At 51.8% G+C, this 18980-nt stretch overlaps 1 protein-coding gene and 1 long non-coding RNA gene across 8 annotated transcripts; both read left to right on the top strand.

The window, feature by feature from the left end:
- The first annotated feature begins 112 nt into the window (after positions 1 to 112).
- Positions 113 to 2984, top strand: LOC110346399 (uncharacterized). Its single transcript, XR_015451166.1, has 2 exons — positions 113 to 233; positions 2864 to 2984. It is a non-coding gene; the product is annotated as an uncharacterized LOC110346399 (long non-coding RNA).
- A 7263-nt stretch (positions 2985 to 10247) lies between these two features.
- On the top strand, positions 10248 to 17441 carry Dtymk (deoxythymidylate kinase). Of its 7 annotated transcripts, none has more exons than XR_015451165.1 (6): positions 10257 to 10431; positions 11483 to 11591; positions 12333 to 12418; positions 13031 to 13121; positions 15133 to 15330; positions 16891 to 17441. XR_015451165.1 is itself a non-coding variant. In XM_087210879.1 (5 exons), the coding sequence occupies exons 1-5, from the start codon at positions 10302 to 10304 to the stop codon at positions 16999 to 17001; spliced, it is 489 nt and encodes a 162-aa protein (XP_087067005.1). In that variant the 5' UTR covers positions 10248 to 10301; the 3' UTR covers positions 17002 to 17441. The 7 variants fall into 7 exon arrangements, 4 of the variants coding, with proteins under 4 accessions (XP_087067005.1, XP_004868554.1, XP_004868555.1 ...); XR_002390426.2 differs by having other exon boundaries at positions 10260 to 10431; positions 11483 to 11684; XM_087210879.1 differs by lacking the exon at positions 12333 to 12418 and having other exon boundaries at positions 10248 to 10353; positions 15205 to 15330.
- Positions 17442 to 18980: the final 1539 nt, after the last annotated feature.

The raw sequence follows: 18980 nt of genomic DNA, 5'->3' as shown, positions 1-18980 counted from the left end.
GCGGGCGGCGCCGCGGAGGGCGGGGCAGGGCGGGGCTCACTATTCATGAGCCGCGTGCGCCGATTGGCCAGACGCGGGGGCGGGGCGAGGCTGAGCCGCCCCCTCACTTCCGGTGGGCTCGAGGCGGGGCAGAGAGTTCCTGGAGCGCGTTAAGGCCGTGGTGCTGTTCCGGTGCTCGGCCTACGGCCCAGCACCTGCACGTATCCCGGCGCCCGCTTCTCCACGCGAGCCCGGTAGGTGTCAGCCAGGCCAGGGCGCGCCGCAGGCTCGTCCCCAGACCCCGACAGGGCGTCGAAGCCCCTCTAGGACGCTGATTTGTCGCGGTCGCCCGCGAGGGGGCGCCCACGCCTTGCGCTCTGCAGCTCCGTGCACCAGCTGCACAGAAGTGCACGCTAACACGCCTGCAAACCCACCCGGGAGGGGTGTTCACACGAGGGTGAGCGTTCCGTCTGCCTAGAGCCTCTCGCGATCATCGCAGCCATAGTCCTGTCACTTCGCACGCCAGACTCGTGCTGGAACTGAGGAGTCTCTGGAGGGCCTCCTGGGCGGGTGCCGGGGCCGCGTGCTGGCTTGCGGCCGTGCCTCTTCCCGGTGACCGCGTGTGCTACGGGTTACAGGATGTCCTACGAGCACCTGCTCCCCCTATATGGAAGGAGCCAGGGTAGCAGAGCCCACATGCCACCCACATCCTCGCCCTCTGGCGTTCAGGGTGCATAACCTGTCCAAAGAAGCAGGACTTCGGTGATGCAAATGCATTTTTTTCGATCCCCACCACGGCAAGAAAAAAAAAGTGCATTTTAAAAGGGGCTGGGAGGGCCGGGGATTTAGCTTAGTGGTTCCGCCGCCTGCTGCGCAAGCACAGGAACCTGAGTTCGATCCCCAGTACCAAAAGGGGGGGGGGCCTGGGAGTGAGGTTCAGTAGTACAGTGAAGCCCTGGGTTTGATCCCCAATCGAAAATAAAATGCAATAAAGTGCATTTTATTTTCCCTGGCATTGACCCCTCCTCCCAAACCTCAATCAAATACTGAAAAGTATTGTTCGTTGTCTTTTGTTTGTTGCAGTACTGGGGATGGAACTCAGAGCCTTTGCACTGCGCTACCTCCCAGCCCTTTTTTTTTTGAGACATGGCCTTGCTAAGTTACCCAGGCTGGGCTCTAACTTGAGATATTCCTGCCTCAGCCTCCCAGAGAGCTGGAATCACAGACCTGCACCACCACTGACTGATTTTATTGTTCTTGACAATAAAACATATAGAAACTTGTCCGGGATTTAGCTCAGTGGTTCCACCGCCTGCCTCACAAGCACAAGGTCCCAAGTTCAATCCCTGGTACCAAAAAATATACATATATATAGAAATTTAAAGCTAAGCATGGTGGCACACACTTGTGATCCCAGCACTCAGGAGGCTGAGGCAGGAGGATCACTGGGAGTTTGAAGCCAGCCTGGGCTACATAGTGAGTTCAAGGCTAGCCTGAACTACACAGTGAGACCCTGTCTCAAAAAGGAAAAAAAAAATTTTTAAAGTTTTTTCCCCTCCCGGGATGCAAGCTCGTTAGTTTTGTTTTTTTTTTTGGTACGGCGGTTTGAACTCAGGTCCTTCTGCTTGCGTGGCAGGCGGTGGAACCACTGAGCTAAATCCCCAGCCTGAGACCATTAGTCTTGTTGACTTTTATGTTTAAGAGTTAGCAGTTTGAGAACATTCCTGGACCCACCTCATGCCTAGTGAAAAAGCAAAGACAGGGCCAGGGATTTAGCTCAGTGGTTTCGCCGCCTGCTGCCCAAGTGCAAAGACCCAAGTTAGATCCCAGGTACCAAAAAAAAAAAAAGAAAAAGAAAAAGCAAAGACAGGACTGCACACTGGCTGTTTTTTGTTTTAAGTGGCTACTATTTATTAATAAAATTTTTTTCAAGCAGTCTGAGCACAGACTATCCTTGCCATCCCTACACATGCACACACACACAAATTTTCTCTATCACACAAATTTGTGTTGGGCCTGGTGGTGCACACCTGTAATCCCAGCTACAAGGGGGGCTGAGACAGGAAGGTCACAAGTTGAAGGCCAGCCTGAACAATTCAGTGAGATCCTGCATAAGGAGAGCTGAGTATGTAGCTTAGTGGTGGAGGTCTTGCCTAGCATGCCAGAGGCCCTGGGTGTGCCTCCAGTGCAGCAAAAGAATTTTTAAAATAATTTACATTCCAGTGGTAACATCACAATTGGTGAAATAATACTGATACATTGTTATCAAAGGCTTTAGTTTACCTTAGGGTTCATTTCTGTGTGGTGTGTTTGTTACTTGGGTCTTAATGCATATCAAGTGCTCCGTATTACAGCATCTTTTTTGGTTTGGTTTTTGTTTCCTTTTGAGACAGGGTCTCATTATGTAGTTCAGGCTGGCCTTGAACTCACCAAGATCCTCCTGCCTCAGCCTCCTGCATGCTGGGATTACAGGAGTGGGCTACCACACCAGGCTCATTATAGCATCATATAGAATAGTTTGACTACCCTAAAACTCTCCTTTGCTTCACCTCTCCATCCCTCCCTCCCTGCCAAACCCCGGCAAACACTGATCATTTTACTGTCTCTATAGTTCTGCTTTTTTCCCCAGAATGTCATGTCACTGGAGTCATGCTGTATGTAATCATTACAGTTTGGGTCTAGATGCCCCCCGAAAGCCTCACAGACTCGTAGGTGGCTTTTTCAGGGGTGGCTCAGTCTAGAGTGTGTGCTGCTGGGATTAAGGGCGTGTGATTACTAAACCAGCCCACTGCTTGGTTTGGCACCACCTGATCCAGTAGTCTGGATAAGGTAAAGGGGCAGAAAGATGCTGTTAAGGTTCCCTTGTTGCTTTGCTACCTTGTAGGTGCCATGAACTGTTCTCCTCTCTGACGCCCCTCTGCCATGAGCCACTCTGCCTTGGAGCCAGCTGATTATGGACTGAAACCTCAGCAAACAGTGAGCCAAATAAACCTTTTCTCCCTTAACTTTGGGTGTTGGGTATTTTGTCTCAGCAATGAAAGAGAGAGAAAAGGAACTAAGACAGTAGTCTTTCAGACTGGTTTCTTTCACTTACCAGCATGCATTTTAAGTTTCTTCTCTTTGTGACTTGATATCTCATTTCCTTTAAATCTGAAAATGACTCCAATGTATGATATACTCATCCATTCACCTATTGAGGGACGTCTTGGTTACTTCCAATTATTGACAACTGTGAATAGAGCTGCTGTCATCATTTGTGTGCAGGTTTTCCTGTGGATGTGGTTTTCAGCACATCTGGGTAAACGCCGGCCATATGGTAAGAGTGCACAGTTTTGTGGGGAGCTGCCCAGCTGTCCTCCCAGGTGCCATACTGAGCTGGAGGTAGCTAAGGAAAAGGCTGGGAAACAAGGTACATCCACCTTCTGAGTTCCACAGTGGTCTGGGCCAGGGCCAGACACGATGGGAAAAGGTAACCAGGTGACTCAGCCCTTCCCGCTGCTCACTCCCACCCCAGGAGCATCTTTTCTTTTTTCTTCCCAATAGATCTTTGCTCTTGCTGCCACTCTGGGTGTCCTGCTCAGCTCTTTGTTTAGAACATCAAGAGCTTTTGTGTCCCACCAGCAGGGAAGGAGAGTTTCTTCCCAGCATCTGCTGGTTAGAGTTCTGGGTTTTGGCCATTCAAGTTGACAGACAGGATCTCATTGCTGTTTTGATTTGCAGTTGCCTAACTGACACTGAGTGTGAGCGCCTTTTCACATGTTTGTTTAGCATCTGAATATCTTCTTTGGTGAGATGTCTGCAATTTCAGATTTTTGTCCATTTTTCAATTGGGTTCACTTTCTGATTGTCGGGTTCACCTGCCCATTTTTCTACTCCTTACATTTTTTCCTTGTTTTGTACCGGGCCCTGAACCCAATGGCACTCTACCACTGAGCTACGTCCTCGGCTCTTTTTATTTTTTTATTTGGAAACAGAGTCTGCCGAGTTGCCCAAGCTCAGACTTGTGATCCTCCTGCTTCAGCCTTATGAGTAGCAAGGATTATAGGCTTGCACTACTGTGATCACCTTCAGAGATGGTTATACAGTGTGGAGCCGTTTTCCCAGGAATTCTCAGTCCAGAGTTTTGTTTCCTTATTTGAGGTCCTGGGCATTGAATAGTGGGCTTCACATATGCTAAGCAAGTGCTGTACCACTGAGCTACCCTAACCCCTCCAGTTTTTCACTCACATAAATAATGCTGCTGTGAACACTTTGTTTATGTGCATGGCTGGCTGGATCTGCCCACTCCAGGTAACTGTTGCTGGAAACTTCAAGGTTTAAAAGGACTGTATTCTATCCCACAGTTTTCTGAAGCAGGGATTTCAGCAGGAGTTGAGTGTATGGTTCTTCTGTCCCATGAGGCAGGATTGCCAGGGAGCCTAGAGGACCACGTGCAGCAGCTTCCAAGGCCCAGCCTGCCCACTTGTGCATCCCCAGCGCACAGCCCTAGCTGGCAGAGATCAAACCTGGGGCTCAGCCAGAAGAGAACTCCAGGAAGGTTGGAGGGAGCTTCGAGCTACCTCGATGTGGGAGTCCCACGTCATCTCCTGCGGACATTCCACTGGTCCTGCAAGTTACTGGAGCCAACCCAGATCCAAGCGGAGAGGAAGGAGACCCATGGTGCAGTGGGAAGCTTAGCCTACACGTTGTCCCATTAGCTGTCTAGGGTTATTAGAAACAGCCTTGCTGGTTCAGAGCATTGCACATTTCCGTTTGAGGCAGGGTCTGTGTAGTCCAAGCTGGCCTTGAACTCACTGTGTAGCCCAGGCCGCCCTTGAGCTCGTGGTGATCCTCCTGCCTCAGCCTCCTTGGTGCAGGGATTATTGGCATGTGCCACCATGCCTGCCTGGGAATTTCAGGTTTTAAGTGCTGACCTTTGAAATACCTAAGGAGTGGTTTAGGCCCACTGACACTCCCTTGAATGGACCAGCCCTTAAATCAGGTTTCTTTTCTTTTTTTTTTTTTTGTATTAAATTCTTTTATTGGTACATTGTAGGTATACAACACAATTACATTTCTCATTGGGAATTGTATCTTTACATAATGCATCCTGGTTCTTATTTTCTCCCCATTCTAAATCAGGTTTCTTAAAAAAAAAAAAAAAAAAAAGGAAGTTTTCTAACTTGTTAAAAAAAGAAGTAACAACAATTAAAAAAAATAACAATAAAAACCACCCTCAGTGTTTTAACTCTTTCTTTGATTTTTTTTTTTTTTTTTTTTTTTCTTTTGAGATGGGGTCTCTCCATGCAGTTCAGGCTGACCTTGAACTCACTCTGTAGCCAGGCAGGCCTCAAACTTGCAATCTTCCTGCCTCAGCCTCCCCAGTGCTGGGATTACAAGTGTTCCTACCATGTCCCTTGTATTTCTTTGAATTTTAAGGAGGCTAGACATTTCTTACATATTTCTTGGTTATTTACAGTTTTTCTATCATTTTCTTCTGTGTGTCCTTTACCTCTTCTTCATAGGGAAGTTGGCCTGTATGTCTTTCATCTAAAAATCATTATTAGCCAGGCATGGTGGCACACACCTGTAATCCCAGCACGCGGGAGGCTGAGGCAGGAAAATCACTGTGAGTTCAAGGCCAGCCTGAACTGCATAGCGAGACCCTGTCTCAGAAAAATATTATTATGAAAGTTGTGGAGGGCTGGGATATAGCTCAGTGACAGAGCAGCTGCTTAGCACGCACAAAGCCCTGGGTTCAATACAAGGGACCCTTAACTTACTAACTCAATTGGTTCTCAGAAGTCAACACAGCTGAGATCTGAATGTTTACCTGGGTACACACTATAGATAACAAGAGGCAGATGAAACTTCCGTTAACCTAATTAACCCAAGTTGTTCATATGTCAGGCCGGTTGTAACTTGAGGGTCCACAGTATTGGTCCTTTATATGTCGTATATTGAAAATAGCTGCCCCCAGATATGATCATTCTGTTCATTCACACTAGAGAGCTAACCATCTACCCCGCACGGACTCTGCTGTAGAGACAACAGGACGGAGGACTCCCAGCCTCTCCCTGCCGCTCACAGAGCCAGGGTCTCGACCGTGGCACAGGTGATATGGGGCCCAGTGACTGCCAGGGGTGTCATCCATCTATGCTTTGTGAGGTGTGTAGCCGTCCAGCAGCACCCAGGAGGGGAGGCTAGCACTCCCCCTCAAGTCAAGACAATGGAAATGTCCCCAGACATCACCAAAGGTCACCCCCAGTTGAGAACCTGTTTTGGGGGAGTAGGGCTGAAACCCAGGCCTAGAAAGGACAGGCTGTATCTCTGTCACATCTCCAGGGGGAACACTAGGGGAGCAGCCGTGCTCTGTGAGGTGATACGGGGACCCCAGTCCCTTCAGGCACAGTGTTTGCCCCCAAGGGCCTCCCACTTCTGTTGGAGGAGGTGTGAAGGACATGGCCTGCTGTCTGAGGGGCTCCCCATGCTTCCCTGGTGACTGAGTGGCCTGGCCACCTCTGGGTTCGAGGATGGCTAGGGATGGAGTCTAGCTAGGCAGACACAGCCAGTGCTCCTGACCTGGACCAGTGATGGTGAACCCTTAAAGCTTTTAACGGCACAGACCGCCTTGGGTTCACTACCACTGTTCTAGAAGTAGAGATTCTGTCTCCAGAATGCTTGCTGCCTCCCTAAGGCCCATAGTCACAGTGTTTGGAGACACAGCCTTTGTGGCTGTAATTCAGGCCTGTTAAGGAGACGCGGAGGGCATAATCCCATGGAGCCAGCGCCTCAAGCAAGCAAGGACTTGGCAAGCAGGAGCCCTCGCCAGGCCCTAGCCCTAACCCTGGACTCGTGGCATCCACAGCTGCAGAAAGACGCCCTTCTGTCACTTCAGCACCTGTCTGTGGTGCTTTGTTATGGCAGCCAGGGCAGATGAACAGGGAGAGGAACTGATGGATACTCGCAATGTCTGCTATAGGCCGGAAGCCACAGGGCACTGAAAGAGACTAGAACAAGGATTTTACTATCCTTTATTTATTTTTTGTTTCTCGTTTTTTATTTTTGGGTTTTTTGTGGGGGGTTTTTTGAGACAGAGTCTTACTATGTAATTCAGGCTGGCCTTGAATTCATTATGTAGCCCAGGCTGGCCTCAAACTCACGGTGATCCTCTTGCCTCAGCCTCCCAAGTGCTAGGATTATGGGCATGTGCCACAATGCCTGGCCTGTCTCTTTAATTAATAGGAAATCTGAAACACACAGGAGTAGAGAGAATCTAATGAACCTACATGCCTGTCCACTGGCAGCTTCAGCAGTTGCTAACCAAGGCTGGTTTTGTCTCATCGACCATTCCTGCATGGATGTGAAAAGAGCCTGACTCCCACTGCCACAGTGCAAACCCGACCAGAGGCTCCTGTCCGGGAGACAATGATCTGCCCCAAAGCCCTCCTCCCTCCACAGGTTGGGACTGAGTGCTGGGGCCGCACGGTATCCTGCACCCGCAAAGGAACAGCCAGAACAGGGCATGGACCCGACATGGGCAGCAGCTGTCCTCGGCCTGACTTCCTGAGCTCGGATCATAGGAGGTGGTTGGAGCCACAGCTGGGATGGCATCTGGTTGAGAGGGCTGTTTGGTGCTGCGGGAAGGGGACGCTGCACCAGAGGGCACCGGTGGCCAGGTCCCTGGCACTCTCGGAAGTCAGGAGGGCTCCACATGTAAAGCTGAGCCTTTGTGCCCTAGCCTTGTGCCTGTCAGACCATCTTGGTCCCATGCCTTGTGGAACCTTGCCTGGCAAGCAGGAGGTTGTCCCCTTCCTGTAATCCCTGATGCTTCTAAAGGCAACTAGATGGATGTTACACTGTTCTCTAGTTTATTCTTTTATTTTCCTGAGACCATGTCTCACTGTGTACCCAGGCTGGCCTCAAGCTCGCAGCAATCCTCTTGCCTCAGTGTCCCAAGTGCTGGGATCACAAGTGTGTACCATCACAGCCAGTGGTTGCTACTCCTTTTTTTTTGTACCAGGATCAAACTCAGGACCTTGCGCTTGCGAGGCAGGCAAGGCATCACTGAGCTTCATCCCCGGCCCACTTCTTTTTTAATGAGCCAAGAGTCACAAGTGTGGCCTTCTGGTTTCTCCTTACTGCTCCTCACCAGCTACCCTGGTTACATTCACGACACAAGAAACCCTTGGCTGAGCCACGTGCAAGAGGTGGTGCCCTGAGAACCACTGAGCGGTGAGCTGGGGCCCACGGAAAGGAGTCTGGAGAGGCTGCAGGAGGCACTGAGGTATCTGGTTCTCCTCTGTAAAGCACAGGAAGGGACACCATCTTGGGGGATTTGGAGGAGTTAAAGATGGCCATGTACGTAAAGGTGCTTAGCAGTGATGTAGGTGTTTTAGAAAAAGAGCCACCAAGCAGAGAGAGGACTCTCTTCGTTGCCTAGGCAACAGTAAGCTCCAGCTTTCAGCAGGCTGTGCTGTGGTTACAGTGACCCAGCAGCCTCCGGCTCCACACTCAAGGGCTCCCTTGGCTGGTGTTGCCTATCACTGCACTGAACGCCACCAAGCTTACTGTGCCTCCATCCCAGGACCCAGGTGAAAAGGGCAGAGGGGACGGGGAAGCACACAGTAGCTTCTGAAGCTTCAGCCTGAGCACAGCACACTGACTTTGGGAGCCACAAGGCCAAGCTACAGGAAGGAAGCAAGTAGTGATCGGGAATTATACTCCACCACCACCACCCCGTTCCAGAACCCCAATCACAGGCACAGTTCAGCCAGGAAAGCATAAAGCTGCCTAGGTGTCTTGGAGAGCAAGGTCAGGATGCGGCTGCCCACAGCTGGCATGTGCCCTGGACGGGACTCCTCTCCCCTGGCAGTGAAGCTGCCTCTCAGCAGCTTCTTAAGACACTGAGTGCAGATCAGACCCGGTGTGATCAGCCTCACCAAGCTCAGGGCCTAGGTTTGATCCGGGGGAGGGGGGGGGGGGAGCTTGCTAAATAGCCTTGAGATGGGCACAGTGATGCACCCAATAATCCTGGCCACTCCAAATGCTGGCAGGGCTGTGGGGAAAGAGGAACCCTGCTCCACTGCTGGTGGGAGTGTGGACTGGTGCAACCACTGGAAATCAGTGTGGGGATTTCTCAAGAAACTAAAACTAGAGGTTCCATTTGACCCAGCTACACCTCTTCTTGGTATCTTCCAGAAAGAATTAAAAGCATCATATCACAGCGATATATGAACATCCATGTTTATAGCAGCACAGTTTGTAATAGCTAAATCCAAATGCCTATCAACTGACAAGTGGATAAAGATTTTTTTCTACAATGGAGTACTACTCTGCCATAAGGAAGCACGAGCAAGTCTAAATACCGCATTCTTTCTAGGGTGTGAGAAACCTACAGTGGAAATAAGGACTAAGAGGTATAATGGATGTTGGGAGATGGGAAGAAGGTGTTAAGATGGGAAGGGGAACGGGAGGGGGAGGGAGAAAGGAAGGGACAAGAAAAAAGTGAAAACAGAAGGAAAAAAGGAAACAAAGCTTCTGTACATAGGGGAGGGGAAGGGTCTTGAGAGCGGTAATGGGATAAAACAAAATAAAATTTATTTTTTAAAAGAAATTGTGGTTACTCAGGAGGCCAAGCTAGGAGGGTTGTGTGTGAGGTCGGGCTGGGAACATGGTAAGACCCTGTTTCAAAAATGAAAAAATTAGGAATGTAAAGGGCCAGAGAGGTAGTTCAGTGGAAGGCCACGGGCTCAACCCTCAGGAAGAAAAATGGGAGGGGAAGGAGGAAGGAGAAAAGGCGGGGCGTGTGGGCACACACCTGTGATCCCAGCACTCCCGCAGGCTGAGGCAGGAGGACCAAAAGTGAGCCCAGCCTGGGCAAGCTAGCATTTACCGAGACCCTGTCTCAAAACAAGGGGCGAGGGGAGTGGCTCACTGCAAAGGCCCCGGGTTCAATCCCCAGCGCCCTCCACGGTACGCACAAAGAAAACAGGCTTGAAGCCGGCTGTGCCAGCGCACGCCGGTCGTCGGCTATTCCGAAGGCTGAGGCAGAGGGCTAGCACGTTAGAGGCCGGCCTGGGGAACCTGGTGAGGCCCCGTCTCAGAGTGCAAGAAACACGTAAAGGGTGCGGCGGTAGCTCTGTTCTCCGCGCTGGCCGCGCGCCGCCCCGCCCTCTCCGGCTCCCGCCCAGGCAGTCGGCGCTCTCGCCAGCCTTCCAGCCAGCGCGCCGACTCCCGGCAGACCCAGGGCGCAGGCGCCGCCCTGCTCCAGCCAATCCCGGCGCGCGCCGCGGACGCCGGCGCGGGGCCTGTCGGGAGCGGCGGTGCGCGCTGCGACCGCAATGGCGTGCAGGCGTGGGGCTCTCATCGTGCTGGAGGGTGTGGACCGCGCAGGCAAGAGCACCCAGAGCCGCAAACTGGTGTCCGCGCTGTGTGCCGCCGGCCACCGCGCCGAGCTGCTGTGCTTCCCGGGTGCGCGCGGGCGGGCGGGCGCGGGCCGTCTCCGGGCTAGACTGGGCTGTTCTGCCTTGGGGTGGGGATGGAAGCCGCATGCTCAGCGCGCGCTCTGCCCCGAATCGCCCCCCTAGCCTGGTATGTTTAAAGTAAAGCATCAGCCCCGAAAAGTGCTGGTGAAATAGCATCAAAACAGTGAAGCCACGCGTGGTGGCGCACGCCTATGATCCCAGCACTGGGCCTGGCCTGAATAATTTAGCGACTTAGGAGGACCCTGTCTCAAAAAAATGTTCTTTCTTTAAGGGGTAGGAATGTAGCTCTGTGCGAAGAACCTGGGTTTAATTCCAGTACCACCAACCAAAAATTTAGTCAAGGGGCAGTTTAAGATATTCAGCACAGGCTTGAGGAATTGGGAAAAAAGCATTCTTTGCCCAACTCGTCCACAAATCTTACAAGTACTTCCCTTGAACTCTTGGCTTTCTACCCCTTGCCCTAAAGCACCTTTCTGAAGCATGTCCGCACGTTGCTGCTTTTCTCAGGGAAACTCCTTTCCAAAAAAAGGCCAGGGATTTCGCTTCCGCCCCCTGCCTCGAAAGCGCAAGGTACCGAGTTCGATCCCTGGTACCAAAAAAAAAAAAAAAGGAAACTCCTTTGGGTTCTGATGGCCCAAACTTGTCCAGATTTAGTAAACTAAAACCTAAAATTAGACATGTGTGGATCCGGAGGAGAAATTTAGCTCAAAGTATTTTCTCTTTTCCTACTGCCCTACCACTGAGTTACAACCCCAGCCTTTTTTATATTCTTTTTTTTTGGTACCGGGGATTGAACTCCGGTCCTTGCGCTTGTGAAGCAAGTGACAGAACCACTGAGCTAAATCCCTGGCCTTTTACTCTTTTTCTGAGACAGGGTGTCATTGTAATAGTTCACAGGGGCTTTGAACTCACTACAGGTTAACCCAGGCTAGCCTTGAATTTGCAGTGATTCTCTTTCCTCAATCCCAAGTGCTGGGGTTATAGGCTATATTCTACTTTAGGTGGAAAACCTGACTTTTTTTTTTTTTTTCCCGTAGAACGATCAACAGAAATTGGCAAACTTCTCAGTTCCTACTTGGAGAAGAAAAGTGAACTGGAGGATCACTCAGTGCATCTGCTTTTTTCTGCCAACCGCTGGGAACAAGTGTAAAACCCCAACTCCCTTCTGCTCCCACCCCAGGAACCTTGCTGCTCTTCTAGGCTCTGGATTCTGAATGACACTGGTGTCACAGGGCCAGGGTAGGGCCTGAATGTCCCCGAGGCTCCTCACTCCACAGCTGTCCCAGCAACCTCAGTGGCTCAGTTCCTAGGGAGCACTGGTTTCACTGCTTTTTGTTCCCTCTCCCTCCCTCCCCAGTTTGTAACTTGTAGACTTAGTTTTTAGTTTTAAGTTATAGAAAAATTGATCAAAAAGAAGAGTTCCTGCACACATACACTTCCCTTTCTTTTCTCTCCTGTCTTTTCTTCCCTCCCTCCCTTTCTGCTTTCTTTCTTTTCCAGACAGGGTCTCTCTGTAATTCCAGCTAGCCTTGAAGTCACTGTGCAGCCCAGGCTGGGCTGGAACCCCCCACACCAATTCTCTGTGCACATGCTGGGGTCACAGGCTTGCACCACCAGCCTGGCTCTCCTGTTATTTGTATGGAGTATTAGTATGTCAGTTTGTTACAACTAATAACCATTCGCAAGACATTAACCAAAGTTTATAACGTTTTTTTCCTTCCTTAGTGCTGGGAATGACACCCATGGCCTCATTTGACCATTTTTGTGTGTGTGCACGCTGGGGATTGAACCTAGGACTCTTGCATTTGGGTCTGTGGTCCATTTTGAGTTAATTTTGTGGAGTGTGAAAGATCTGAGTCTGGATTCATTCTTTTCTTTTGGTACCAGGGATCAAACTGGGGACCTTGGGCTGGCGAGGCAGGTGGCAGAACCACTGAGCTAAATTCCCGGCCTCTGGATTCATTCTTTTACATGTGAGGGTCTATTTGCTCCAGCAACATTTGTTACAAACTGTATTTTTGCCCCATCATAGTGTCCACTCTTTTGTCAATGATCAGTTGTTTGTCATGTGAGTGTTTCTGTCATTAGAAGTCCTCAGTGAGGTTGGCTGAGGGATTAATTTGACTGCTTTACCCGGCTTTGGCAGTGCTTTGCTAACTCAGGCCCCGCTCTGTGCATATCTTTCTAAGATCTTGGCACCTTAGGGATGAAGGCAGGCCTGAGGTTGGCTGTGAATGTCCCTACATCCTGTCCTTGTCCTTGCAGTCCAGCCTTGAGGGCATAATCCTTGATGTGTTAGCTGCCAGCCTGGTCCAGTCCCTCCGCCATCCTTGTTCTTTCTCTGTGGAATTCTCTTTTGCCCCTGCTAGGGTAGTGCTGGCCCTCTATTCCAGTTGAGAACATGTTCCTGTCTCGGTGTGGGTGGTCACTGTCCAGGGAGTTTTCTGTTCCACACTGGGCTTTGCTGGGACGGTCTGCACAGCATTTTCTAAAGAGAAGACCCAGAGCTTTGAAACTGTAAGCTTCGAATGCTGTAATGGTTATTGTGTGGGATTTCTGAGTTGTCTTGTCACTCTGTTTTTCAGACCCTTAATTAAGGAGAAGTTGCGCCAGGGTGTGACCCTTGTTGTGGACAGATACGCCTTTTCTGGTGTTGCATTCACAAGTGCCAAGGAGGTGAGTGCCGCTGGGCCTGTCCAGCACCTGCACTGGCCATGAACAGTACATGTTCAAGTTACTCTTGAGAATTTTATGATTCCTGTGTCCCTTTTACACTGGGGCTGGATTAATTTGGCTCTTATTGTTAAGAGCAAACGTATCTAGCTGCAAAGTATTTTCACAGACATAACTGTGTTTTACTTCAAAGATTGCTTTCCCAGAATTTTTTTTTTTTTCCAGTACCAGAAATGGAACTCAGGACCTTGCACTTGCCAGGCAGGCATGGTGCTACTGAGCTACGTCCCTGGCTCCCAGAGTTTTTGAAGGTGGTGGATTGGTATATGCTTGATCCAGTGTTTTGCTTTCCAGCCACTGATCAGGAGGAACTGGGATTCTGTCTTCCTCCTTTCCTGACCTCCTTATCTGCTTTGTGGAGCTGGGGCTTCTCATGTATGATAGTATGACTGTCCTGCTTCTTTTTCTGCTCTTTATTTATTTATTTATTTATTTATTTTTATTTTTTATTTATTTATTTATTTTGGTACCGGGGATGGAACTCGGGTCCTTGCACTTGCGAGGCAGCTGGCGGCACTACAGAGCTAAATCCCCGGCCCCATCACTTTTTATTTTGAGACAGGGTCTTATTAAATTGCTCATACTTGTGATCTTCCTGCCTCAGCCTCAGAGTGCTGGGATCGCAGGCATGTGCCGCTAAGCCCAGCTTGATTGTCTCATTTGTATTTTCAGTTAGACTGAACTCAAATCCAGTAAGGTCCCTATATTGAAATACCTCTTAAGTCTCTTGAAGTATTTGTTCTCAGGTCTCTTCCTTGCATTAACATTTTCAAAAATTTATCCCTTGTCTTCCCTCCCTCCCTCTTTCCTCCCTCCCTCTTTCCCTCCCTCTTTCCCTCCCTCCTTCCTTTCCCAAGCACCCTCCCAGGAAGCTAGAATTACAGGCAGATACCACCCTGCCCAGCTAAGTTTTTCAAAATTTTCTTTTGGGCGCGGTAGGAATATAGCTCAGTGGTAGAACATGTGCCTAGCATGCAAGGGATCCTGGATCCAGTCTTTGGCACCAAAAATTTATTTTTATAAGACTACTTCAAGGAGTGCTGGGCTCTCCTGTCAAGAGTTACATAATATCTGCTTACATGTTTTTTGGGGGAGGGTTGGGTGGTACTGGGGGTCAAAGGCACTGTGCGTGCTAGGCAAGTGTTGTACCACTGAGGCACACCCCCAGTCCCTGGTTATCTTTTGTGTGGTGATTGCCCTTGGTAATGATCAATGGCATAGTGGTACATTTGAATTCTCCCTTTCTTCACTTGTTAGGCAGAGTCCTTTCTCAGTGAACTAGTCAGTTTGTATAATGAGGAGGACAAGACAGGCGGTCAAGGTGCTGTGGGACCGTCTCTGTCCTGATGCGCTGAGCACAGCCGAGAGCTGGTTCTGCAGGCCCTCTGGGCAGGGCCATGGGCCCATGAACTCGGCATAGTGTTCCAGGCTGGGGGTTCCTGGCCCTGCCTTCCCTCCAGAAACACAGACAACATCTTCAGAGGGTGTCAGGGTTCGAAGGTGGAATCTGCCGAGGAGCTCTACACAGTGCAGTCCGCAGTTGGCTGCCAGGACTGCCAGTCTCCTTCCCCTCTTCCTGGCGGGGGTCTGTGAAAGGTCAGCCATGGCCAGAGGCCCTGTGCCCGGTCTGGTTCTGTCTACTCCACCTCAGGCTCCCTGGGCCCAGTGGCCCTCAAGGCTTTGTCTGCCTAGATTGTGCTTTCTTCTTGGACATAAGGTCTGGATCTACCTGTCACAAGGGCCAACATAGGAGTGTGCATACCAAGGCAGGGGCCATTGTTTCCTCTTGAGTGCATTGGCCGAGGAAAATCAGGTGGCGTGAGAGAAAGCAAAATGTGAGGTTTTATCAATAAAAAGGCCACTGCTGTGTACAAATTCTCACCTCTTTGTACTTGGAGCACAAGATTGGATCCTACTTGCTTTTTGCCCTAACTGTTCTATTCTTTGTTGGCAGAATTTTTCCCTGGATTGGTGCAAACAGCCAGATGTGGGCCTGCCCAAGCCTGACCTGATCCTATTCCTTCAGTTACAACTGGCAGACGCCTCTACTCGGGGGGAATTTGGCCGCGAGCGGTATGAGGAGAAGACCTTCCAGGAGCGGGTGCTGGGCAGCTTCCAGCAGCTCATGAGGGACTCAACTTTGAATTGGAAGGTGAGGCCCATGGACCTGGGGTGAGCATGAGTCCATCCTGCCACCAGGTCACAGCTGTTGCAGTACCTGTCTGGTTTGTCCTCTGCGGACCCTTGGGCAGCTGGCAGGGTTCCTGGGCCCGGCACGTCACCCCCACCCCCGCTTTTGGGGGCATACTGGGAGTGGAACCCAGGGCCTCACAAGTGCTCTACCCCTGAGCTTTGCCCACAGCCCCGTGTAACAGATTCCAGTCCCCTTGGCGGATTTTGCAAAATGCAGAGACATGGTGCCGCATCCGCTGGACCCCCATGTAGCTGCAAGCCCCCTTCAGACCTGAGCCTGCACCCTCTGCGTCTTGTCCCCTGCAAGGCCTCAGCCACCACGTGGTTGGGAACCCGAGTCCCAGGAGCTGCTGTACACTTCACCTTCGGGCTCCCTGATCCCAGGGGCAGCATTGAGTTCCTTGTCTCCGAGTGGGTTGTGCAGACAGCAGGGTGTGTGCCAGTTTCAGGGTCAGTCCTCAGACTTCGCCTCAGCCGCCTCCTAGCCCCGGGGATGTGCGCCCACCCCTTGCGGTCACACTGCAGGCTCCTCCCACACAGGTGCACCTGGGTCCTCCCTCTTTCTCTCTCCCTCGGCCCCTCCCTGTGCCCCCAACACCGGCTGTGCTGGCTTTCCCTTCGGTCCTTCCTCACTGGGTCCCAGAAGTTGGCCTCAGCCCTTCCTCGCCAGGATGCTCCCCTGGCCTCTGCCGTCTGGGCTCATCTCTGCTCCTGGCTCCTGCCCTGCTCCTTAGTCCACCTTCCTGGGCATGGCTTGCACGGCAGCCAGGGAGGCCCTGGTGGGACCCAGCCTGCAGGGCGTGATTGAGCGGGGGTCCCGGGGCTCAGCCGGTTCCACCCACTCGTGCAGCAGAAGAGAAGACTCAGTCTACCAGGCACAGTGGCACACGCCTGTGATCTAAGCCCTTAGGGAGGCTGGGGCAGGAGAAGCCCAAGTCCGAGTCCTGCCTGCACAACTTGGCCATGTAGTAAAACTCTCAGAATAACCAATGGCTTGAGATGTAGCTCAGTACAGAAGCCCCGAGCACCGGAGAAAAGGAGCCTTGGAAACCCTGGCATTCTGTGGGCCTCCCTCTCACCTGCCTGCCTTCTGGGAGCGGGTTCTCTGCCAGCACTGCTCCTGTGCGGTGCAGCACAGTGGTGAGGGACAGAGGAGACCCAGGTTTGCTGGGTCCTTGTGTTCAGAGTGCTGGGAGCTGCCCTGGCGGAGGCCCCCATGGACCAGGAGGAGCCTCTCAGGAGCAGTTTGCTAGCCTGGGCTACAGCGGGCTCCGCAGTGACTGCACACTGGCTCAGGGTGGTGGGCTGCGCAGGAGCAAAGGCAGCCTTTGGCACAGGGGCTTCTCTCGCATCAGGGTGGCAGCACTGTGGGTGGCTCTGCGCCTAGGACACCACTGGGGTGAGGTAAACTGCAGACTCAGAGGCCTCGTGCTGTGCCCCAGCACCCCCAAAAGTGCCCCGTAACTGGAACAGGACGAGGTGGGAATGACCCTCTCTCATGTGTCCCCTATGGGAGCAGGTGGTCGACGCTTCCAAGAGCATCGAGGCTGTCCACGAGGAAATCTGCTCGCTCTCGGAGGCTGCCATCCTTGGTGCAGCACGAAGGCCCCTGGGAGAGCTGTGGCTGTGAACGTGGCCACCACTGAGACTGGCACCAGGTCCTTCAGACACTCAGCGGCATGCTGATGTTGGTTTCCAGGGCTGTCTCCTGGTGGCAGAGCCCTGGCCGCGTGGGTGCTAGGCAGTACCGTGGACTTGTATTTCTCTGTCCTGAAAATGTTAATATACATGCTTTCTTATTTAACCTGAGCGGTCGCTCAGAAATGGCAGTCTCTTCTTTTTTGTAGTCCTCTGGTGTGAACCGAGGGCCTCGAACAAGCTAAGGAAGCGCTTTAACGCCGAGCTGCCACCCCTGCCCTTTTCTTAACTTTACCTTGAGACAGGCTGTCACTGAGTTGCCCGGGCTGGCCTTGAACTCCCAGTCCTCTTGCAGCTGAAGCTACTGGCATGGGCCACTGGGCCCCGCTTCTGAATCTGTTACAGGCCCCAATAAAAACGAACCTGCAAACACGTTCGGTGTTTTCTTTCTCAGATACCAGCTGTGTGCTGGGCCAGCCTCAAGTAGGAACCAGCAGCTCGGTCAAGCAGGGCCCCTCTGGGTCTCCTATGGTCTTGCCAGGCCACACCTGTGCAGTACCATGTCCGACATTCTGGGCTGTTAATCTTGTTGTCTTGTAATGACTCTGGAGTTTATCTCTTCATTTTATCACCTTTTAACCTGCCCTAAGACAGGATTTCCTACGATTCTGATGGATTCCACCTTACAGGGCAGCCTTAGGTTAAAGCACTGGATGGGAGGTAGGACCCCATACAGCAAGAGTGACATTTGGGAGAATGCCGAAGGGCATGCAGTTGAACTGTCCAGGATCCGCCAGAGAGGCCGTGTCCTACAGGTCCCTACAGGGATTGCAAGGTACAGTGTTTGCAGGCTGTCCTGTTTTCTCCGACCCTGCAGGACTATCCCTGTGACGGTGTGGTTTTATCCTCTGCCTTCCAGGACGGTAAGAAAAACTTGCCCAAGCTGGTGGTGCCTGTACTCTCGGCATTCAGGCCAAGGCAGGAGGGTCACACATTCAGCCTGGTGCGGGCAACAGTAAAACTGTCTGAGGAAACGGAAGAGAATGTGTTCCAGGAACTGAGTGGAGAACCTGGTGGGCACCTGAGGGTGTGACTCACCCTTGGGCCACCTCAGCTGGGCAATGTGTGGCCCATCTTCCTTTGGGCCTCTGGCTGCACCCACCTTGTTCCAGGCGAGGCTACTTGGTTGGGCCAGAGGACACAGGCAAAGCCCGCACCATGGGGACACATCCCCTGCCCTGCTGAAAGCTACCAGATCATTTTCTAGTTAATCCTTGTATTTCTTTATAGATTTAGCATCACAGGTTCACCCAGCATCAGGGTGGGGACAGGTGCTGTGTGCAGCTCCTCACAGCCCAGCGAGCAGCAGTGCAGGCTCTGCTTGCCCAACTCCGCAAATCTCACCTGTCACTGAAAACTTCACACCCCAATCAACTAACCTGAGGGAAAAAATCAAGACACACACACTTTGTTTTCTACGGAAACTTGTTATTTGCCATTAAGAACTGTGAACTACACTACTGAGGATGAACCACCTCCTAAGTCAGCCTTCTCCAGATGTGGCAGGTGGCTCCTTGGATGCTCTGTCCCCGACCTTAGGAACCAGCAGCAGGGCTGCGGCAGTGCAGGAAGCAGAATCCAAAGGAATGGAAATGGTCCCAGCCCTCCCTGCTACCCACCCCACCCACAGCTACAGTAAGGAGAGGAAGCACAGAGAGCAAAGGGAGAAGAGTAAGGAAATAAATTATGCCTTCAGCACCTGGGGTCTGGAGTGCCTCCTGCTGCCTCTGTGGGCGTCGTGGTGCGGCCATGCATGGCCACAGCTGAGACGCCCACCTTGGGCTCCTCCAGTCCTGCCTGGCCCCAAAGACGCCCACGTGGCCAACCTAGGTCCCCCAACCCCAGCTACACCTGCTAGCAGGAGGTCAGGCCACAGGCCCAAGCAGCAAGGTCTGAGGGCCAGGAAACTGG

The sequence above is a fragment of the Heterocephalus glaber genome, unplaced genomic scaffold (genome assembly GCF_053883595.1).
Source record: "Heterocephalus glaber isolate CG9 unplaced genomic scaffold, H.glaber_assembly_v1.0 deba00001226, whole genome shotgun sequence".
NCBI classification, from domain to species: domain Eukaryota; kingdom Metazoa; phylum Chordata; class Mammalia; order Rodentia; family Bathyergidae; genus Heterocephalus; species Heterocephalus glaber.
The sequence above is the reverse complement of the archived record's forward strand: the minus strand, read 5'-3'. Positions and strand labels throughout refer to the sequence as shown.